Source organism: Ursus americanus, chromosome 3 (assembly GCF_024610735.1).
Source record: "Ursus americanus isolate L20-20 chromosome 3, mUrsAme1.1.p, whole genome shotgun sequence".
NCBI lineage: Eukaryota > Metazoa > Chordata > Mammalia > Carnivora > Ursidae > Ursus > Ursus americanus.
In genome coordinates, this window is record NC_142129.1 from 69,243,339 (window position 1) to 69,267,728 (window position 24,390).

General features: G+C 39.0%; 1 protein-coding gene across 3 annotated transcripts in view; it reads left to right on the forward strand.

The window, feature by feature from the left end:
- PEX1 (peroxisomal biogenesis factor 1) overlaps positions 1 to 24,390 on the forward strand; it is an 87,432-nt gene that overhangs the window by 35,013 nt on the left and 28,029 nt on the right. For all 3 annotated transcript variants that reach the window (XR_006778776.2, XM_087861078.1, XM_045793260.2), the window contains 10 exons: positions 6,644 to 6,787; positions 9,510 to 9,593; positions 9,784 to 9,898; positions 9,993 to 10,717; positions 12,064 to 12,183; positions 15,687 to 15,810; positions 16,034 to 16,134; positions 17,034 to 17,116; positions 18,255 to 18,387; positions 23,461 to 23,557. Coding sequence is in view for 2 of the 3 variants with exons in the window: in XM_087861078.1 (XP_087717204.1) it covers positions 6,644 to 6,787; positions 9,510 to 9,593; positions 9,784 to 9,898; positions 9,993 to 10,717; positions 12,064 to 12,183; positions 15,687 to 15,810; positions 16,034 to 16,134; positions 17,034 to 17,116; positions 18,255 to 18,387; positions 23,461 to 23,557 (1,726 nt within the window). In the remaining variant the exon portion in view is untranslated. The remainder of the gene's footprint in view (positions 1 to 6,643; positions 6,788 to 9,509; positions 9,594 to 9,783; positions 9,899 to 9,992; positions 10,718 to 12,063; positions 12,184 to 15,686; positions 15,811 to 16,033; positions 16,135 to 17,033; positions 17,117 to 18,254; positions 18,388 to 23,460; positions 23,558 to 24,390) is intronic.

The following is a 24,390-nucleotide window of genomic DNA, read 5'->3' on the forward strand; positions in this document are numbered from 1 at the left end:
TTGTGGGAAAGATTATACAACTAAGTGATACACGATGACTTCTATACAAAGTTTTAATAACATTTTAATAACAGGGCTAATTTAAAGTACATTATATTGCCTCAGAAGTGGCTCCAACATCCTTTGAAATTTTTCCTATATAAAGAAACAATAAGTGGCCTATAACCAGTTTTGAGGTAGTAAAATTTGATGTAAATGAATGAATTTAATATTTAATAATTGAATGAATTTATTTAGATAGAAATAAATGACTTTAATAATACAAAAACTTCCTGAGATGGTAAGTTTTGTTGGCTGTTATTGAAGTCCTTTTTATTGAAAAAATGACATGTGTGCAAATGCTTATGATACAATGTTAAGTGGGGAAAAGGATACTAAAGCATGAGTATAAATATACAACTATTTAAAAATTTTTGCATAGAAAACAGGATTAGCTAGAAATAGACAAAATTGTTCATGTGGTTGTCTTGTTGTGGAGGGAATATCAGTAATTCCTTTTTTCCTTCCAAGTTTATATATTTTTTAAGGTTTCGATAATGAGTTTGTATTTCTTTAATCATAGAAAACATTGTTTTTTAGTCCTTAGCCACAAACTTCACGGATTTTATATAATTGCTCTTAATGAGAATGCATTTTATATTTTGATTATTTTTTTATTTATTTTTATTTATTTAATGATTTTTTATTATATTATGTCACCATACAGTACATCCCCAGTTTCCGATGTAAAGCTCGATGATTCATCAGTTGCGTATAACACCCAGTGCACTGTGCAATACGTGCCCTCCTTACTACCCATCACTGGTCTATCCCATTCCCCCACCCCCCTCCCCTCTGAGGCCCTCAGTTTGTTTCTCATAGTCCATAGTCTCTCATGTTTCATTCCCCCTTCTGATTACCCCCCCCTTTCTTTATCCCTTTCTTCCCCTATTGATCTCCCTAGTTCTTATGTTCCATAGATGAGAGAAATCATATGATAGTTGTCTTTCTCTGCTTGACTTATTTCACTTAGCATTATCTCCTCCAGTCCCCTCCATGTTGCAGCAAATGTTGAGAATTCGTTCTTTCTGATAGCTGAGTAATATTCCATTGTATATATGGACCACAACTTCTTAATCCAGTCATCTGTTGAAGGGCATCTCGGTTCCTTCCATGCTTTGGCTATTGTGGACAATGCTGCTATGAACATTGGGGTGCATATGGCCTTTCTCTTCACTACGTCTGTATCTTTGGGGTAAATACCCAGTAGTGCAATGGTTGGGTCATAGGGTAGCTCAATTTTTAACTTTTTAAGGGACCTCCACACTGTTTTCCAGAGTGGCTGTACCAACTTGCATTCCCACCAACAATGTAGGAGGGATCCCCTTTCTCCACATCCTCTCCAACAATTGTTGTCTCTTGCCTTGTCTATTTTTGCCATTCTAACTGGCGTAAGGTGGTATCTCAGTGTGGTTTTGATTTGAATTTCCCTGATGGCTAATGATTTTGAACATTTTTTCATGTGTCTGTTAGCCATTTGTATGTCTTCATTGGAAAAGTGTCTGTTCATATCTTCTGCCCATTTTTTGATTTGTTTGTTTCTCGTGTATTGAGTTTGAGAAGTTCTTTGTAGATCTTGGATACCAGTCTTTTATCTGTAGTGTCATTTGCAAATATATTCTCCCATTCTGTGGGCTGCCTCTTAGTTTTTTTGACTGTTTCCTTGGCTGTACAAAAGATTTTTATCTTGATGAAGTCCCACAAGTTCATTTTATCTTTTGTTTCTCTTGCCTTTGGAGATGTGTCATGAAAAAGGTTGCTTTGGCCGATGTCGTAGAGGTTGCTGCCTATGTTCTCCTCTAGGATTTTGATGGATTCCTGTCTCACATCGAGGTCTTTCATCCATTTGGAGTTTATTTTTGTGTATGGTGTGAGAGAGTGGTCAAGTTTCATTCTTTTGCATGTAGCTGTCCAATTTTCCCAGCACCATTTATTGAAGAGACTGTCTTTTTTCCACCGGATGTTTTTTCCTGCTTTATCAAAGATTACTTGCCCAAAGAGCCGAGGGTCCATTTCTGGGCTCTCTATTCTGTTCCATTGGTCTATGTGTCTGTTTTTGTGCCAGTACCATGCTGTCTTTGTGATCACAGCTTTGTAGTACAGCTTGAAATCAGGCAACGTGATGCCCCCAGCTTTGTTTTTCCTTTTCAACAGTTCCTTGGCGATTTGGGGCCTTTTCTGGTTCCATACAAATTTTAGGCTTGTTTGTTCCAGTTCTTTGAAAAATGTCATCGGTATTTTGATCGGGATAGCGTTGTAAGTGTAGATTGCTCTGGGTAGCATGGACATTTTAACTATGTTAATTCTTCCGATCCATGAGCATGGAATATTTTTCCATCTTTTTGTGTCTTCCTCAATGTCTTTCAAGAGTGATTTATAGTTTCTAGAATATAGGTCCTTTACGTCTCTGGTTAAGTTAATTCCAAGATAACGTATGGTTTTTGGTGCTATTGTAAATGGGATGGATTCCCTAATTTCTCTTTCTTCAGTCTCATTATTCGTGTATAGAAATGCAACTGATGGGGCACCTGGGTGGCTCAGTCATTAAGCGTCTGCCTTCGGCTCAGGGCGTGATCCCGGCTCAGGGCGTGATCCCGGCGTTCTGGGATTGAGCCCCACATCAGGCTTCTCTGCTGGGAGCCTGCTTCTTCCTCTCCCACTCCCCCTGCTTGTGTTCCCTCTCTCACTGGCTGTCTCTCTCTGTCAAATAAATAAATAAATAAAATCTTTAAAAAAAAAAAAAAAGAAATGCAACTGATTTCTGAGCATTGATTTTGTATCCCGCCACACTACTGAATTGCTCTATAACTTCTAATAGTTTGGGCGTGGCTTCTTTTGGGTTTTCCATATAGAGTATCATGTCATCTGCGAAGAGAGACAGTTTGACTTCTTCTTTGCCGATTTGGATACCTTTTATCCCTTTTTGTTGTCTGATTGCTGTTGCAAGGACTTCTAGTACTGTGTTGAATAATAGTGGCGAGAGTGGGCATCCTTGTCGTGTTCCTGATCTTAAGGGAAAGGCTTCCAGCTTTTCCCCATTGAGAATGATATTTGCTGTAGGCTTTTCATAGATGGTTTTTATGAAATTGAGGAATGTACCCTCTATCCCTACACTCTGAAGGGTTTTAATCAGGAAAGGATGCTGGATTTTGTCAAATGCTTTTTCTGCATCTATTGAGAGAATCATATGATTTTTGGCTTTTTCCTTCTAGATAAAATCTAAGACAACGATCGATTTGCGAATGTTGAACCACGCTTGCATCCCTGTTGGGGGCATATATATTTATAATTGTCATATCCACTTGTTGGATACATCCTTTAAGAATAATATAGTGCCCTTCTGTGTCTCTAACTGTAGTCTTTAGTTTAAAATGATGAATCCCACTTGGTCATGATCGATAATCCTTTTAATGTACTGTTGGATTCTATTAGCCAGGATCTTGTTGAGGATTTTGGCGTCCATATTCATTAGGGAAATTGGTCTGTAATTCTCCTTTTTGATGGGGTCTTTGCCTGGTTTGGGGATCAAGGTAATATTGGCCTCATAGAATGAGTTTGGTAGCTTTCCTTCTGTTTCTATGTTTTGAAATAGCTTTAGGAGAATAGGTATTATTTCTTCTTTGAATGTTTGGTACAGTTCCCCAGGAAAACCATCCGGGCCTGGAGTTTTGTTATTTGGAAGGTTGTTCATCACTGATTCAATCTTTTCATAATTAATTGGCCTGTTTAAAAAATCAATTTCTTCCTGTTTCAGTCTTGGTAGTTTATAGGTTTCCAGGAATGCCTCCATCTCTTCCAGATTGCTTAATTTATTGGCATATAGCTGTTGATAAAAGTTTCTAATAATCCTTTCAGTTGCATTGGTGTTGGTTGTAACCTTCCTTTTTCATTCATAATTTTATTAATTTGGGTCCTTTCTCTATTCTTTTGGATAAGCCTTGCCAGCGGTTTGTCAATTTTATTGATTCTCTCAAAGAACCAGCTTCTAGTCCTGTTGATCTGCTTACTGTACTTCTGGTTTTTAATTCATTGATTTCTGCTCTAATCTTGGTCAGCTGCTTCCTTGTGAGTGGATTAGGCCTGTCCCTCTGTTGCTGTTCCAGCTTCTTGAGGTGAGAATATAAAAACTGCATTTTAGATTTTTCTGTTCTTTTGAGTGAGGCTTGGATGGCTATGTATTTCCCCCTTAGGACTGCCTTTGCAGTATCCCATAGGTTTTGGACCGTTGTGTTTTCATTCTCGTTGGTCTCCATAAATTGCTTAAATTGATTTTTGATTTCCTGGTTTTTCGAGGCATTCTTGCAGGATGGTTCTTAGTCTCCAAGTGTTTGAGTTTCTTCCAAATTTTTCCTTGTGGTTGAGTTCCAATTTCAGAGCGTTGTGGTCTGAGAACATGCAGGGGATAATTTCAGTCTTTTGGTATCGGTTGAGACCTGTTTTGTGTCCCAGAACATGGTCTATTCTTGAGAATGTTCCATGGGCATTAGAATAGAATGAGTATTCTTTGGTTCTGGGGTGTAGTGTTCTATATATATCTATGAGGTCCAACTCGTCGAGTATGGCATTCAAAGCTCTTGTTTCTATGTTGGTTTTCTGCTCTGGTGCTCTATTGCTGATAGTGGAGTGTTGAGGTCCCCTACTATTAACATATTTTTATCTATATGTCTCTTTATTCTGGTTAAGAGTTGGCTTGTGTATCTTGCTGCTCCCCTGTTGGGGGCATATATATTTATAACTTGTTGGATACATCCTTTAAGAATAATATAGTGCCCTTCTGTGTCTCTAACTGTAGTCTTTAGTTTAAAATCCAATCTGTCTGATATGAGAATTGCTATCCCAGCTTTCTTTTGAGGTCCATTGGCGTGAAAGATGGTACTCCATCCCTTTACTTTCAGTCTGAATGTATCTTTAGGTTCAAAATGAGTCTCTTGTAGACAGCAAATGGATGGGTCATGTCTTTTTATCCAATCTGCAACCCTGTGGCACTTTATGGGAGCATTTAGGCCATTTACATTGAGACTGATTATAGAGAGATATGATTTTAATGATGCCATGTTGCCAGTAAAGTCTTTGTTTCTATAGATTGTGATTTTCTGTTCTGTATCACTCTTGGGGCCTTTTTACTTTTATCGAACTTTTATAGAATGGTTACGAAATTGGTCAGTGACTGGCGATTCTGGAAGGTCTTTATTTCTCCATCCATTCTGAATGACAGCCTTGCTGGATAGAGGATCCTTGGTTGCATGTTTTTCTCTGAAAGAGCTTTAAAAATGCCCCCCCAACCCTTTCTCTCATTCCAGGTCTGTGTAGACAGGTCTGACGTAATTCTGATGCCTTTGCCTTGGTACATGAGAAATTTCTTTGCCCTGGCCGCTTTCAATACTGTATCCTTGGATCTAATATTGGCGAATTGCACTATGACGTGACGTGGCGTAGGTTTGTCATGGTTGAGCTTGGGAGGGGTCCTCTCTGCCTCTTGGACACGAATGTTTGTTTCCCTTGCTAGATTAGGGAAGTTTTCAGCTACAATTTGTTCAAATATCTCTTCTAGACCTCTGTTTTTCTCCACCCCCTCGGGGATGCCGATGCCTCCCTCCCCCTTTCGTTTATCTTCCGATATCTGTGCTCGGTTTCACGGCTCCCTGCTTTGTACCCTGCTTCGTACCTCAGTACTCAGCGCTGGAGATGTTCATTTGTAGAGATCCAGATGTATCTTCCTGCGTCTCAGGCTGCTTCCGTGGATGTTCAGGCTGGTCTGGTACCTATCCAGCTCCACTCAGGGGACCGGCTGGAAAAGGGATCCCCTACTCCTCCGCCATCTTAACTCCCAGCCTTAAGTTTCCTATATTTTGATTTTTTGTACTTACAATTCCATAGTTGTATAACTATCAAAATTATTGCATATTATAAAATTTCTGGAAGTATACATAAGAAACTATTAACAGTAATTATGTCTGGGAACAGGAACCTGGCTTCTTGTTTTATGTTTTTGTAATTTTTGTGCTTTTACCAAGTACATTTATTCTCTTCTAATAAACAAATACTGTTACATTTTTAAAGTTCATGATATATTTCTACTTGACTCATTCTTTACTAAAATAGTAAATTTGTAGCTTATTTAATAATTTCCCCATTAATAGACATTGAAGACAGTCCTAACTTTTCACTGTTATAGAAGATACTGCAGACATATGTTCTGGTGTGGTTTTCTTCTTCTTTTGATCATTAATTCAGAATAAGTACTCAAATATATATATATATATATATATATATATATATATATATATATGGCTCAAAATTGAGGTCAATTCGTTGGCTACCTATTGCCATTTCGAATTTTGGAATGGTTGAATGAATTTGTAATGCCATCATAAGAAAACAAGGGTATTTTTTTTACTCATTGCATCACCAGCTTTGGGTATTGGAATTGATTATAGCTTTTTAAATGCTCTAATGAGAGCTATCACCCATCTATAGAACTCTTTTTGTATGTATGGGTTGCAGTAATAGTTTATCTTTTATGTTAATCGAGAAAAGCATATAAAAACTCTCACTCCCTCCTTTCTTATTTCTCCCCCCCCTTTCTTATTTCTTGAATAAATAGAATCAAGCTATAGAAGTAGCCTGGGGTCACCAGCCTGCATTCTTGAGCTGGGTAGAAGGCAGACATTTTAGTGATCAAGGCGAAAATGTGGCTGAAATTAACAGACAAGTTGGTCAGAAACTTGGACTCTCAAATGGGGACCAGGTAAGTACAAAATGTGATGACTGTGCTATATTATATGACTTTAAGGAGAAAGTCAATGGGGAAAAAAAAAGTTCAAATTAATTTTTTTAAGGAGGCAAGATGACACCTAACTTGCATGGTACTATAACCAGTCCAGGATATTCAGGTTAACTGTATACTGTTGTTAAGTCATTATCTTGTAGTCTGCTCCCTACTTGAATTTGTGTTCTATTTTACTCACTTTCCACATTTCCTAATTTTGTTTGTGTGCAGTTATTTTTGCTTTATGAGTTATTGCATTTTATTTACTGTTATCGAACTTCATTTGTTTCTGGCAAATCTTCTAACTTTCCAGGGTCATACTTGATTTTAAAAACTATCCAACAAAAGAATTGTTATTTTTCTATTTTTGTTTTGCCTATGAAATTAATATGCTTAGGTTGTAAACCCCAAAGCTAAAGGACTTATGTCTGTGTTTTCATTTTATTGTATTCACCAATTTACTCCCTTCTACATATTTTATTTATTTATTTATTTTTTAAAGATTTTATTTATTTGACAGAGATAGAGACAGGCAGCGAGAGAGGGAACACAAGCAGGGGGAGTGGGAGAGGAAGAAGCAGGCTCATAGCGGAGGAGCCTGATGTGGGGCTCGATCCCAGAACGCCGGGATCACGCCCTGAGCCGAAGGCAGACGCTTAACCACTGTGCCACCCAGGCGCCCCAGTTCCCTTCTGCATATTTTAAACTACAGAAGTAATACACATTCATTACAAATACTTTACAATTGAAAGTAAAAAAATATCTTTTCTCTAACCCCAGCCTCAAAATGAACGTGCACTGTATGTTGGGATTTCAGTACACTTTTAGGATTTAAAGAATGGGATCATATATATTTTCTGCAGTTTTCCCCCCACAAAATATATTAGAGATACCTTTCCATGTATTACAAACAATATGCATTGAACATCTCTGTATATAGATATGTAATGAAATACTACAAATGAATTGCAGAGTCTAGGGGGCTGCACATTTAGAATTTTGATAAATGGGACTACACGGCATTCTATTATCAGTTTCCCACGACAGTATCCAAGAGCATCACATCTTTTTAACTTGTTTTGAACACAGACTAATTTTGTTCATGCATGTTTTTGAGAATGAGAATAGGCCACTCATGAGAAGTCCATAGGCCTAGTATTAGTCCTTTGCTTACCCTAAATCTTTGGCAGAATCTTAAAACTTCAGCACCACAGCGACCCTCGATATCACTAACTTTGGTGCTTTGCTCTACAAACCTGGGGAGATAGAACATTTTGCCCAGGATTGCATAGAAAGTTAAAGTTCTGCTCTCTTCGAGTATGTGGTCCTTCCCTGTGGGAAACACCAGCTTCCTGTTCCCAAGCTTGGTGTCTTCACCAGCCTCACGACAGTGCTGTGTGTTTTTAATGCCTGTTTGCTTCAGAGTGAGCTGTTACCTGATTTTCTGCAGATCCTCCGGGTATTGTGCCTAAGGCACTATCGCCCAAGGAGTAGGAACAACGTGGACTGGCTCACCCAGGATTATAGCTTCTTGGTGGGCAGGAGCTGCTTTGTGCTTTCCCAGAATCACTCTTTCAAATAGGGTATTTGGGAGATGCTGATGGGAGCTTCACCGATGGTGAGGCATTGGGGGGAAATGCAGCTCCAGTCCACAAAAGCAGAGAAGGAAGGCTGGTTCAGTGGAGCACGTAGTACTTGGTGGCTTTGGGTTTTACTCTTCAGTCCCCAGAAATGCCTATAGAAAGGGGGAAAGGAAGTAAGGCAGTGGATTCCAGCTGCTTGAGACACACTAGCATTTCATGTATTTCCACAGACCGGAATGAGGGCACATTTGTTCTACTTTACTTCTAGCTGTGAATGTTTATACTTGTCAATAATGGGTTCTGATCTCTGTCTCTGTATTTTTTTCTTACTTTTCTAGAAGCACCATGGCTTGAGGATAGTTATGAAACTAACAGTCATAAAACTTTTAGAAATAATAGTGTGTATATATTAGATCAAGCCATGACTTGATGTCATTATTGTTTCTTCTTACATTTTAATTTACATTTTAAGTTAAATTTGTTAATGGTTATCTTTATTATCATTTTTTAAAGTAGGCTCCACGCCTAGCGGGGAGCCCAGTGTGGGGCCTGAACTCACAATCCTGAGATTGAGACCTGAACTGAGATCACGAGTTGGATGTTTAACTGACTCAGCCACCCAGGCACCCCACTTCTCTTTTTTTTTTATTTTTTAAAGATTTTATTTATTTGACAGAGCGAGCGAGAGAGCGCACAAGCAGGGGGAGCAGCAGGCAGAAGAAGAGGGAGAAGCAGGCTCCCTGCTGAGCAGGGAGCCTGATGCAGGACTCGATCCCAGGACCCCGGGATCCTGACCTGAGCTGAAAGCAGACACTTAACCTGCTAAGCCACCCAGGTGCCCCTTATTTTTTAAAAAATATGTTGTGCTAGGATATATTTTCCTTTTTTCTATCATTATTCGTGAGACAGTTTTTTCCTAAGATGTTGAGTGTATCAAGACCTAGCTAAGAATAAGTGCTTCCTATCTGTCCGATGGAGGTCTCCACGACGCACCCAGGCACACGTGCACACTCATTCACTCGCTCACACTTAATTACTTACCTAAAGAGAGAACTTCTTATTTCCTAGGGATACAAAAAGTCTTTTAAAAATAGTTTTACATTTTCCATTTTTTCCAGGTGTTTCTCAAGCTGTGCTCCCATGTGGTGTCTTGTCAGCAAGTCGAGGTGGAACCCCTCTCAGCAGATGACTGGGAGATACTGGTAAAGAAAACACAATGAGAACTAGCCCAGTTTGAGGTTAAACTACTTCAGCATAGTTCATTTACAGTGAAGTATAGTTGACACACGGTGTTACCTTAGTTTCAGGTGTGCGACCTAGTGATTGATTTCTTTTCTAGACATGGAACGACAAAAGGTAAAGTGAATACATCTTATCGTTTGTTGGTTGTAGGAGCTGCATGCTGCTTCCCTTGAACAGCATCTTCTGGATCAAATTCGAATAGTTTTCCCAAAAGCCATTTTTCCTGTCTGGGTTGATCAACAGACTTACATATTTATCCAAATCGGTAGGTGCTATTGTGTTTTCCATTGTGTTCTACACCAAAGTACTGATCCACAGCAGAGGTGAGCGTGTACTAATGAGCTTTCTTTTCCACACAGTCGCACTAATGCCAGCCGCTGCTTATGGAAGGCTGGAAACTGACACTAAACTCCTTATTCAGCCAAAGACCCGCCAAGCCAAGGAGAATACGTTTTCAAAAGCAGATAATGCACAGGGGGAATTTCGTAATTATGGAGGAGACCAAAAAGGATTGACAGTCACTGGGTCTAATAAGACAGATTCAGAGGTTACAGCTGACTCACCATCCGTGCCAAGCTTATGGACTATCATAGGAAGTATTTTTTCTTTTGGGTCTGAGAAGAAACCGGAGCTCTCCTGGGGTTTAACTGAAATGAATGCGTTCAAAACTATGCAGTCCAAAGTTGTTCCCCTGGACAATATTTTCAGAGTGTGCAAATCACAGCCTCCCAGTGTGTGTGATGCACCAGCAGCTTCGGAGTTTCACAAACACTGTGCCGTTCACGTATTTCCGTGGGACCAGGAATATTTTGGTATGGAGCCCAGCTTTACTGTGACCTACGGAAAGCTAATTAAACTGCTTTCTCCAAAGCAACAGCAAAGTAAAACAAAGCAAAACGTGCTGTCACCTGAAAAAGAGAAGCAGACCTTAGAACCACTAGGTCAAAAACCGACCACCTCGGACCGCAGTCAAGAAGCCGCCACGGCGTGTGTGCTACCGGTAGTCTGGAATGGACTGGAGGAGTTGAAGAATGCCACCAAATACGCCAAAACTGTAGAAGCTCTTCATCTTGGGAAAGTCTGGGTTAGTATAAAATGTACTATTAGGGAGAAAGCAATTTCGTGTTGCTTGAAATTCTCCAGATTATGAATTAGAATAACGTTTTGTATACAGTTTGCAAATCAGTATAATAGGAGTGTCGAAAGTCCCTGCAGGGACACATTTCTGATTGCAAGGTAAAGTCCTTGTTTGGGTGAAGATTGTGTGTATTTTCTGTTTAAGGAAACTTAAGCTATAAGATACAGGCGCAGAGAGGTCAGAATTACTTGCCCGAGGTTGCATAGTAAGTACAACTAGGATTCACACCCAGGCGGGCTGACTCTCGGGTTCTCACTTAGCATGGGGTGCCTTACGAAGCCTCACATCTTTAATACCTGCAGAAGGTTTGTTCCCCAGTTCCCGAAAGCCAAGGAAGGACTTGCTTTGTGTCGGGGGCAATGCCCACGTAGAGAGAGACCCATAGCGTGAGGGGGCACCTGGATTGGCGTGTACCCAGAAGCTGCTTACCCTGCTGGAATCTACTCTTTAACTGTGGGACTGTGAAGGGGAGGAGAGCAACCAGTGTCCACCTTCTCGTCCTGGCCTCAGATAGTAATGCTTATTTAGTTTATGTGGAACGAGTCATCAGCCCCTTTTATTTGAACTTAATCTGAGCCATTGTGAAGTGAGACTTCACAGTGAGAAAGGGAGGAAATTATTAGGACAAGGAAGAAAAATAGGAGAGGAAGGGAGTCTCTTTTGTAGATTTCTTCTATTGCCAGTTTCACCTCTGACCTCTGTGCTGGCTGCTTACAGAGTTTGCATCTCTTTGGCCTACATCCTTTTCTAAAATTTCAGACCATCAGCTCGTTATTTTCCATTAGTTCTTAACTCCTAGCTAAGGAGATCCTGCTGCATCTTCAAAATAAAAATGTCTAACACTGAGCTTGTTAGGATTTCTCTTTTCTGTTTATGGTTCTGCCATTTGACGAAATACTAGTTTTTTTGCTTGAAAACATGGTGAGGACAGGGTGAAGAGTGCCAGGTAGAGGCCTAGAGACCATGTGATATGGCAGCGAGGAGCCCGCACCTCCCGCTCCACGTGGGAGGTTGGCAGCCACGGGCACGGAGGAGTGGCAGTCCTCAAACAGCCTTGCCTGGAGAGACCCAGGTTGATGGATCTCATTCGGAAGAGGGTGTGGAAGAAAGAAAGCAAGGGGAAAGTGGAAATGTTTGTGATACAACAGGGCCTGATTATCCATCTGGTTACGCTTACAAATCGTGGTAACTCCCACCAATTTACCTGAGTTCATAGAGGTTAATAACAATATGTATGCTATGGAATGTTTTTAAATCAAGTTTTCACATATTTATTTCTATTTATTTTTCAGATTCCAGATGACCTGAGAAAGAGACTAAATATAGAAATGCATGCAGTAGTCAGAATAACTCCAGTGGAAATTACCCCTAAAATTCCAAGATCTCTAAAATTACAACCTAGAGAAAACTTAGTGAGTTCATATTTATGTTATATCACAGTTGTTTTACGTGTCATGTAAAATTTCTAGTTGCTTCGGCCAAGTAATAAGAATGTTGTATTCCTTTTTCCTAGAAGGGCAAAGAAGTCTGTTTTATTTTGTTGTGGTAAACTGTATCTAATGAAATGCTATTTAACCATTGTTAAGTGAACAATTCAGCATTAATTACATTCATTATAGGCAATCATCACCACCCCCTATTTCCAAAACTTTTCTAGCCCCCAAACAGAAATTCTGTGCCCATTAAGCAATAGTCCCCATCCCCTCCACTCCTGGCTCCTGGTAACCATTATGTAATCGATATTCTGTCTATGAATTTGCTTGTTCTGGATATTTCTTCTAAGTGGAATCCTATGATATTTGTCCCGTGCATCTGGCTTATTTCACTTAACCTGTTTTTAAGGCTCATCCAGGTTGTAGAATGTATTTGTTCCTATTTATGGCGAGATAATATCCCATTGTATACCTCATTTTGTGTATACCTCATTTCGTTTGTCCATCTGTGGATGAATGTCCATTCATCCTGTGGATGGACCCTTGGGTTGTTTCCACCTTTTTGGATATTGTGAATGTTGCTGCTGCGGACATTAGCATACAAGTCTCTGTTGAGTCCCTGCTTTGAGTTATTTTGGGTGTATACCTTGGAGTTGAGATGCTGTATCTTTTTTTTTTTTTTTTTAAGAGAAAGGAGAGTAGGGGGTGGGTAGGGCAGGGAAGGGAGAGAGAATCTTAAGCAGTCCCCACGCCCAGCACGCAGCCAGATGTGGGCTCAATCTCAAAACCCTGAGATCGTGACCTAAGCCCAAATCAAGAGCCAGACGCTTAACCGATTGAGCCACGTAGGCACCCTGAGTTGGTAATTCTGTTTAACTTTTTGAGAAACCAAGAAGTGTTTAGTAAGAAACACACATATTGTGTATATTATGCCAATGCAAATATGGATAGTTTGGCTTTTTTTTTTCTATTAAGTACGCTCTATGCCCAAAGTGGGGCTTGAACTCATGACCCCAATATCAAGACTTGCATGCTCCACTGACTGAGCCACCAGGTACCCTGATAACTTGGCTTTTAAAAGATAGATATTTTTCCTACTCCACGTAATTTAAAAAAAAATTTCCCCCATGTTGTTTCAGTATTGATACTGCAGCCTGAAAGTGCTAGACCGCTCATTAACAGGGTAGTGTCACCTGTGCCAGATTAGTTTACCGGTTCCCAGAGAACGGCGATACAGGAAAATTATTGTGTTACAGGTTTTAAAACTCCAGACAGGATTTTATTCTTCTGTGATTATTCAGAGGATACTTTCAGATCTTTCGGATCATGAGGGTCATTATGTCATGAAGAACCATTTTAACACAACTTTCTAGTTGATGAAACCCCAGATAACTTATATACTGGAAAAGTGGAAAACAAATAGAATAAATGCCATTTCCGTAACAGAATGTAACTGAACATTTAACACCCTGGCAGAATGGTGCACGGTGATTTCTAGGGTTAACTTTTTAGTTAATCTTGGTATTTTTCAAAAGTTAGGTCTCGTGGAAAAAAAACCACGACGTTTTTTGTCTCAGTAATAGGACATTACTACAGAATTCCTTTCTTAATCCTGAGTTGCTTAGTTTAGTGGGAGCTTTAGGACACTGGTAGGTTTCTCTGGGCTGGTTATATCTCTTAGGACATAAGAATGTTTGATTCTAGAGGAACTGTGAGTTGCTTCCTGATTCTTCAAGTCTTGATTTTAGGTATATCTTTTTGTTAAGTAAACTCTGCCTGGCATGTGGGGCTCAAACTCAGGACCCAGAGATCAAGAGCACCTTGCTCTACTGACCGAGCCAGCCAGGGGCCCTTCCTTAGGTCTTTAATCCCATTGCCCAGTAATATCCAAACAGACTGTTGCTGTGATCTTTAAGAGTATGAAAGCAATGCCTGTACTTAGGTCAGCCCGCTCTTTGTAGTGATCAGGTTCTAAACTGAGCTTAGTCGGCAGAGCTATGCTGGACTCTGAATGAAGAGAACAGAAATGGACAAGTTGAGAAGTGGTGGTATGAATAGAGGTTTATTTCTCTAAGCAGATAATGATCTTTTCTACATGAATTTTTGGGTGTTCCTGTTTTTAGCTTCAAATAGGTTTTAAAAACTTAATTCTGATTTTAAAACTTTAAAAATTAATAGTGTTTTTCTTAGAATTTCTTCATACGTTTTGAACAGTTTATTAACATTGTACTCATTGAGTATATCACCACTGTGGCCTGCTTAACTGAAAAAAAAGTGACTTTAGCATATAAAGGGCCTATTTTTCTCACGTACAAAGGAGTTTGGAGGAGCTCATAGCGGTTAAACTATGTCATCGGGGATCTAGGCTCCTTTGGTCTCTCCGCCATCCTTAGCCTGTAACTTTCCTCCTCTTAGATGCAAGGCATTTGCTGTACTAATAGGCATCACATCTGCATTCTTGGCAGCAGAAGGAGAGGCACAAAGTGAAAGCCTCTTCTTTGCAAGGTTTCTCTACCTTTTGACTAGGAGGAGAAGCCCTTCCCAACGATTGCTGATTGCACACCGTTGGTCAGAATGCAGGCACACGCACATATACACGTATGCACACACAGCTCCAGGCTGGGAAGGGAGTTTTCTTTCCCACCTCTGTAATGGAGGGAGGCAAGGGAGAATGGGATTGGAATGGTTATTCAGTGAGCCAAATCATGGTATGTGTATCACTGGTCATAGAGATAAGGAGTGTTTAAAATTTCACCACTTCTGTAAATTCTTTTTTTTTTTTTTTTTTTTTTTTTGGAGTGGGACTGAGGGTGGGTAGAGGGACAAAAGGAGAGGGAGAGAGAGAATCTTAATCAGGCTCCATGCCTGGCATGGAGCCCTATGTGGGGTTTGATCTCATGACCCTGAGATCGTGACCTGAGCCGAAATCAAGAGGTGGATGCTTAACCGACTGAGCCACCCAGGTGCCCCTGTAAATGTTTCTTCAGGCTTCACTGCCCTCCTTGTCCTGTAGTGTTAAATCCCAAATCTGTGCCTATAAATAGGAACATTCTTCCTGGTTTTGTTGGTAAGGTTTACTTAAAAAAAATTTGTTTTAATTATTTATTTTTAGTTGTTCCCATTTAATAGATTAATAAACTGCGGTTCAGACAGTTTTATTAATTTGCCCACAGTCACACAGATAATAAATGGTCATGCCAGGCTGATTGCATCTTGAACTAGCACATGTGATCACTTGTGCCGGCCTGTTGCCGAATGGGCATGCCGTGATCGACGTAATCGGCCAGTCCCTCCTAGGGACGCCATCTTACAGTTCTCGCATGAGGCGAGCAAGGCTCAGAGAGCTTCAGAGGCTTCTTGAAGGTGCATCAGCTGTCTCAAGGTGTACATAGTATTAGCAAGATAAGGTGTTAAGCTAACGATGTTAATATTCAGTTAGGTATTTGGATAATTCATTACTGTTCCTCCCTTTGCTCTGGCAGCCTAACGATGTAAGTGGAGAAGACGTAAGAGCTGTGTTCTCTTCGTGGCTGCAGCAGTGTTCTACCACCACGCTTCCTTTGGTAATATCAGAGGAAGAATACATTAAGCTGAGAATTAAAGATGGTGGGTAAATTTTGTTATTTTGATATTTTTCCTATTGAAGAAGTTTTCATTGTTTTTCCAACCTGTCGTACGTGTGAACAGGAAATATCATGATAAGTAAATGGTAGATTTTACATATCGAAGAATGCCTTTATTTAAATTTAAATAAATTTAAATCTTAAATTATTTCATCTCCGTTTCAGTGCTAACTCTACATTGATTACTTTTTTTTTTTTTTTGATAGGATTGAAGGAGGTTTCTCTAAGTGTAGTTCATTCTTGGGAAAAAGAAAAAGAAAACATTTTTTTGTTGAGTGCCAATCTGCTGCAGAAGACCACAATCCAAGTAATCACATAGTGTTGAATATTTAATGAAATAATATTTGTCACATGGGATCAATAATAAAGTATGAGTTTACCTGTAAGACTTTGCTTCCTGAAGTATGTTAGAAACGTGAATGATAAGAGTAAGGAATAACTTGATTTAAAATATTTTATTATATAGTCTCTTTAACTTATCTAAGCAAATTGATTTATCCTAAACTTAAAATCAATGCACAGTTAAGTTTCAAGAATAGAACTGATTGTGTTAACTGGCAGATGGGTCATGATTTCAAATTATTCTAGCATTGAAACAAAGGAAAACTTCGCTTTAGGAAGTTTTTTTTAAGCTCCTATTTTTACTTGTGCTTTGCTGTAACCAGTATTTGCAATAACCCATATTATTTTGGCAGTTCTTAAATTCTCAACTCTTCGCAAATATTATCAGATCACTTTTTTTCCAGAAGGATTTTATAAGTGGTCTTTTTAGAATATTAGGTTTTCGTGAGGATATTCACTGTTGTTGTTAGAGAATTGAAGATGCTGTAGTCGCTTAGAATTTGAATGGTCGGGAACCAGACATTGTCTGCTTTTGAGATAAAATTGAAGAAATACCGTTCAGAGGACATAGAAGTGTAAGAATTGTGAAGAGTAAATATGACACACATCAGAATTGCAAACAAAGACGTGTCCGTAAATGCATGAAGGAGACGACCTCCTTTACTGCTTGTTGACCATAAACATTTACGTTCCTTGGTTGAGTAAAGTATGTTGCGAACGCTATTTTGAGTAATGATCTTGCATGCACAATGTGTCTTTTCTCTCTGTGTAACAGAATCAGTGATTCAGTTTCCTGGGACCTGAGAAAAACAGGCCAAAGATAGAACTTTGAAATGTAAAACTGATTTTTCCTTGCTACTGTAGGTCCTTCTAGATCCTATGGTAAAAGAAGAAAACAGTGAGGACATTGACTTTATTCTTCCTTTTTTAAAGCTGAACTGCTTGGGGTAAGAAGTTCTGGCCAAACTAGTATGTTTACAGCCATGTTTGACATTATCTCTGGCAGGGCTTTTATATATGCACATTAAAGTAGATGTTAATGACATTGAATAATCTTAATAATGTCTTAGTAGATATTTTTTCAAGGATTGTTTCTGTTTTCACACCTTGCTTGGTAATTTGCCTTGTCTCAGGTAACTACATAAAAGGCTGAAGCTTATTAGAAATTTTGCTTTGAGTTTTGATTTGTGAGAAGGAAGCAACTGGATATGAATCAGATCATATGTGCTTAAATAAAACAATAATTCTTAAAGCTAATACCTTTATTTTAAATGTTAAATCCAAAAAGATTATTTGAATGTTTAAAAATATTTCAAATTAAGTTATTCCTTCAACTATCTTATTAATGTACTAATTGGGATTATTTGTGTTTTCCTCAACTTTTAAAACCAAACAAGTCTGAAAAGAACTTCTTCTTAATTTATCTCTTATGCAATATGAGAATCTCCTATAAACAGTACATCTTTGAATTCTTCACCGAGGCTTTTGGTAGTTGTAGTAGTAGTGATCTGATTTCCTGTAATAGTATAATCTGTAAATGTTCCAGTAAAAGGATTAAACTGTAAAGTAACAGTGCTTAAATACAGCATAATATTCATGTTGAAAGTAAAATCTCTTCAGACTCTGATTTTTAAGAATTTATATTATCTGAAAGTGCTAGAGTCAGGAAGTAGGTTGAAGTTCATGCTTGTATAATCTACAAATCGAAACTGGATTTCAAAGGCTGAGTTTAAGAGGAAATAAGTCTTCAATTATCCTAACACTTCAAATGCACTCATTTATGATTATGTTGATTACCAAACCAAAACTCATTTTGAGAGGAGTGTTCGTGAATGTTAGGACAAATTCCTAAAGATGTCCTGTTAAGACAAAACTTCTGTACATGTTTGAAAGTAATAAAACTAATTTTAAAAGCTATAACTCAGATTTGGCATTAATTCAATATACTTTCAAGTAAGGGAAAATTTCCACATATTACTCTTAAAAATCATTAACTGGCCTGGGAAGGAAAGTTTCAGAATTTTTCACAGCTGGATTTTATCCCGCTTCAGTGTGTTATCATGCAACAATGTATGTGTTTTGCAGAGGAGTGAATTCCTTGGGTGTCTCCTCCACGGAACACATCACTCATAGCCTCCTGGGACGCCCTTTGTCTCGACAGCTGATGTCCCTAGTGGCAGGACTTAGGAATGGAGCCCTTTTATTCACAGGAGGAAAGGTATGTGGTCAAAATGTGTCCATTTCACTAATCACTTCTGTTTTTCTCTCTTTGGGCTTTGATCATCTGTTACACAGGGCGGTTAATACAAGATATGGGAAGGCTTCATTTGCTTTGGAAATTTAGAAAGTGGTGATGGGTAAGATGAAAAAGGTAATGTGCTCCCTGCCTTTTTGTGTGCCAGTTGATAGGATTGTCTGAGTTTTGTTTTTTAGGGTGTTGCTGGGGTTGATTAATCTTCAAATATTGAACCAGCCTCACATATCTGTAATAAATTCCACTTGGTTGTGGTGTATTATTTTTTGTACACATTGCCGAGTTTGCTAATACCCTTTAAGTTTTGTGTTTTTTTGTTTTTTGTTTTTTTTTAAGATTACTTGAGAGAGAGAGAGAAAGCGTGCACACGTGCACAGGTGCAGGAAAGGGGAGAGGGGCAGAGGGAGAGGGAGAGAAACAGGCTCGGGAGCCCGACACGGAGCTCGGGCTCACAACCCTGAGACCATGACCTGAGCCAAAATCAAGAGTCGGACACTTAACCAACTGAGCCACCCAGGTGCCCCAGTTTCTTTTTTTATTTAAGTAATCTCTACACCCAACATGGGGTGCAAACTCACGACCCCAAGACCAAGAATTCCGTGCTCTTCTGACTGAGCCAACCAGGTGCTCCACTGTTTGCTAATATTTTGTTGAGGATTTTTACATCTAAATTCATGAGCGATATTAGCCTACAGTTTCCTGTTTTTGTACTGTCTTTGTCTAGTTTTGCTCTTGGGGTAATACTGGCCTCATAAAACGAGTTGAGAAGTATTCCTTCTGGAAGAGACTGTCTAATGTTGGTGTTCATTCTTGCTTAAATGTCTGGTAAAAATCTCCAGTGAAACCATCTGGGCACGGAGATTTCTTCACCTTTACCCTTTTTTTTTTTTTTTTTTTTTTAATTTATCAGAGAGAGAGAGAGAGGGAGAAGCAGGTTCTCCACTGGGGAGGGATACTGACGCAGGGCTCTATCCTGGGACCCTGGGATCATGACCTGAGCCGAAGGCAGACGCTTAACCGACTGAGCCACCCAGGTGCCCCTAACTTTTTAATTATAAATTGAATTTCCTTAATTGTCTATTTCACCTTGGCAGACATTTAGTAGTTTGTAATTTCAAGGAATTGGTCCATTTCTCCTAAGTTGTCAAATTTATGAGCATAAAGTTGTTGGTAGTCTTCCTTTTACTATCCTTTGAGTGGCTGTGGAATCTGTTGTGATGGGCCACTTCCTGATCTTGGTGATTTGTGTCTTCTCTTTAATCTTCATCAGTTTTCCTAGAGTTTCCCTGCCCTTTTAAGGGCTTACAGTTTTATTCTCTGCCAGTGCAATATTGTTCTCAGGGGTACAGTGTGGTCTTTGTGAGTCCTTGTTCTTTTGTTCATTTCAAAATTTTAAGGCTTTTTCAATTCCATTCACTTTTAACTCCAGTAAAACAACTTTTTTTCCTGTTACTGGCCCAGTTGCTTTCTTCTGATTCTTATTTAAAATGTAACAACTACTCTAATAACCGAAGTGCCCCTCCATAGGAAACCAGAAAAAGAAGAACAAATTAAATCCAATGTAAGCAGAAGAAAAGAAATAAGAATTCAAGCAGAAATCAGTGAATTGAAAACAGGAAATTAGTAGAGAAAATCAGTGAAACCAAAAGCTGGTTCTTTGAAAAGATTAATAAAATTGATAAGCCTCTAGCTAGTCTAAGAAAAAAAAGACACTAATTAGTAATATCAGAAATCAAAGAGGGGACATCACTACAGATTCTATAAACATTAAAAGGAAAATAAAGTAGTAATAGTCATGGACAACTCTATGCCCACAAATTTGATAAGCATCTTAAATGAATGGACCAATTCCTTGAAAGACACAAGTTCCCAAAACTCAACACAAGAAAAAACAGACAATATAAAAAGATCTGTATCTAGTGAAGAAATTGAATCAATAATTAATAGCCTCATAAAACAAGGCATCAGGCCCAGATGGGTGCACTGGTGTATACTATCAAACACATAAGGAAGGAATTACGCCATTTCCTATAATCTCTTTCAGAGGATAGAAGCAAAAGGAATACTTCCTAATTCATTCTTTGAGGCCAGCATCACCCTAATACCAAAACCAGACAAAGGCATTACAAGAAAACTACAGACCAATATCTCTCATGAACATAGATGCAGAAAGCCTCAGCAAAATATTAGCAAATCAAATCAATCAATGTATATAAAGAATTATATACCGGGGCGCCTGGGTGGCACAGCGGTTAAGCATCTGCCTTCGGCTCAGGGCGTGATCCCGGCGTTATGGAATCGAGCCCCACATCAGGCTCCTCTGCTATGAGCCTGCTTCTTCCTCTCCCACTCCCCCTGCTTGTGTTCCCTCTCTCACTGGCTGTCTCTATCTCTGTCGAATAAATAAATAAATAATCTTTAAAAAAAAAAAAGGAATTATATACCATGATCAAGTGGGATTTATCCCAGGTGTGCAAGGCTGGTGACATATAACAACTATTCCATGTGGTTTCTAGATTTTCTGTGTCAGATTTCAAAATGAGTCATCACTGTATTTATTTTGAAAAAGCAATATTCTATTGACTCAGAAACCAGACTGCCCCATGTCACCTAGGGGCAGCATGGTTAATGGGAAGAACAAGCAGAGAAGACCTGGATTTGAGTCCCACTTCTGTCATGTAACTTACTGGCTGTGACCTCAGGCAGGTTCTCAGTTTCTTATCTGCCTTCTTGGGATTAGCCTCACTTAAGGGAAACAATATAAGTGAAAGCAGTTTGTAAACTGAAAAGTGCTATTAAACAAATGTGAATTACTTTATGTGAGGAGAAGGCCCTCTGACTGAGCAAAATGATTACAACAGGGGACTTATATCCCCTAATTTCTTTATTCTTTGGAGAGCATTGACTTGATTTTTTTTATTTTTATTTTTTAGAGATTTTTAATTTATTTTTTAAAGATTTTATTTATTTGACAGAGAGAGAGACAGCCAGCGAGAGAGGGAACACAGCAGGGGGAGTGGGAGAGGAAGAAGCAGGCTCCCAGTGGAGGAGCCTGATGCGGGCTCGATCCTAGGACCCTGGGATCATGCCTGAGCCGAAGGCAGACGCTTAACGACTGAGCCCCCCAGGCGCCCCTAGAGATTTTTTATTTTTAAGTGATCTCTACCTCCACTGTGGGGCGTGAACTCATGACCCCAAGATCAAGAGTTGCGTGTTCAGCGACTGAGGCAGCGAGGCGCCCTGGAGCCCATTGATTTAAATGTACCTGCAATTCTGTAAGCTAGAAAGTTGGTACTATTTTTTGAGTGCCTGCCAAATTTCAGACTGTATAATAAGCTTGGACGTTTTTCTAGCCCGTGGTGCTGAAAAACAAAATACTAGAACTGGTGCAGGGCTCTTAAAGCTCGACAAAGCAACCAGGGTAAGAAATAATAGTGGGCTGAGGGAGAAAACCTGTATGAAAAGAATGATAAAAACCTACCAATGTTCAGCCTTTCTAGGGGACACTATAGCAATGTTCAGCAAAATTTTAAACGTGTACCTTTTGATATAGTAATTCCACTCCTAGAAATTTATTCTGAATGTAATCTGACAAATAAGTAAACAGGCATATGGATTTTTATTTTAGCTTTACTTGTAATAGTTAAAAACTGGAAGCACTAATGTGCATTAGGAAGGGGCGTATGGAACCTGTTACAGTCCCATATGTGTCAGAGCGGCGGTGTGCTGGGGAGCTGGTGTGGCTCTGTACGTGTCCATAGAGAGGACAGTGATGTGTCATAAACCCACATAAATAATCCCATCTTCATACATTTACGTAAAATGTGGGGAGTGTCTGGAAAGATGAAACATGAGAACGGTTGACTGTAGTTACTTCTGTGAGGTGGGATGATTACAGAAGATTTTTTACCTTTCTCTGCCAAGCATTTATAGTTATTTTGTATTTTTTGCATATTACTTTATAAACCAGGAAAAAAATAAAGCTTTTACTTGAAAAAATATGCACATTGGATCAAACCCTATATAGTCTGGAGTCACTTTATATAAAAACAAACAGTTCTGCCCACGTTAAGCGTCTCTGAGGGCTAGGGTACATGGTACACCAATTGGTGGTCACAGTGATACTGTAAATGACCAAGAAACTGCATTAAAATTACAGTTAATTTGGATAATAGGAAAGTGGGTAATAAATGCTTTCCATTAAAAATAGTTGAAATTAAATGGGAATGGGTTTCATTTCTCTAGAAAAATTATTTAATGTTCACATTTCTCCCTTCTAGTAAATAACGAAGCATTGCCTATTTTTAAAGGTAAAAAAAAATTAAGTATTAGTGATTGTTTTAACAAATTATAAAAACAAATTAGATGTTATTTTCTATCAATGCCCTATAATGAACATAGGATACATCCAGCTTCTAACAGCTTGAAACAAAAGTCATTTTAGTAGCACCTCCCTTTCTCACACACAGCAACTAAACTGGTATATAAATGTTTTACTTTCTCAAAGCAATTTATTATTTTTAGTGTCAGTACCAATTGAGGTTGGAATTGGAATGGGAAATGCCCCTTTTGGGGGGGCTTATATTCCTGAGATTGGGTTGTCCTCTGTTAACTTTGCCTGTGTTTCTGTACTCCTTGAATCCTTCTATGAAGGCTGGGAAGCTGGAGCCTTCTGGTTTCTTTGCAGGATATTATGTATTTTTCTTTGACTTGAATATGTATTTAGGAAATAATTCTTTCCCACTTACCCTGCAGTGCTCTTAAAACTTCTTGAGTCCAGATTTTCACTCCTTCCTGTTAGTTTACTTTATACTAAATGTCACCCACCGGAATGTGATCCTAGAGCTCCAGGCATGCGGGCTTTCTTTCTTTTCTTTTCTCCGTTTCCTTCCATTTCCCCTAGCTTTATTGAGATTTAACAGACAGAACATTGTGTAGTGCACACTTGATCAGTGAGGCTGAGTCCTGGTGGTTGCCACGGTAACAGAAGCTATTTCTGTGATCGAATGTATTGCTTATGAAGCAATTATTTTCTAGGGCACTGGAAAATCAACTTTAGCCAAGGCGGTCTGTAAAGAAGCATCTGACATATTGGATGCCCATGTGGAGATAGTTGACTGTAAAGCTTTACGAGGTATGAACACTCTACTTACAACCCTTTTTTTGCTAGAAGGACAGAAATGTTATTTAATGCTGTTCATCTAATAAATGGGAATATCTACTCTTTAATTTTTCTGTTAGTCATTGAAATTCCTTGGAAATTTGAAATCTTTGGCTTTCTAATATTTTCAGCAAAACTTTTTAAATTCTCCATACTTGATGGAGGCCCTCTCCTTTTTTTTCTAGCCAAAACTCTTTGTAGACTGGTCTAAGCTGGCATTTCCAGGAATACATTCTGAGAAAGTTAGGAGCTACGGTGTACTCTAATGGGTATAAATTATCCCTGAATTGCTAGAGAAACTCTGGGTGAGGCGGGGAACGGTGGCTGTGGACAGTGAAGAGGAGAGTTACAATTTACCATGTATACTTTTGTACTTTTTAAGTCTTTACCGCTTATTACCTATTTGTTTAAAAAACAAGATCGGAAAGATTTTATTTTGAATAACTTTTTTTCCCCTTGGCTACCTCTGCCATGTCATCCCAGTGCTCTGTGTGTGTTTGTGTATTTTATCTAGTATATGGTAAGAAACTAAGAAATAGCCTTCGAAAACCCACTACTTCGCATGCTGCAAAGGTGGCTTTAGAGAGACTGTCCATCTCTCAGAGTCCTACTAGAAGCTTCGTGTGAAAATTTTGTTGTAGACCTAAGTAAGAGGAACTCTTTATATTGGCTTATGAATTTGTGTGTTTTCTGCTCTTTGAAAATTAAAAGTTGGTAATTCACCAGGAAGTTTAAAGCCCATGTATGAGTCAAATATGGCACCTCTAGGCTCTCTGGACAGCTGCATTTACGTTTATCTGAATCTT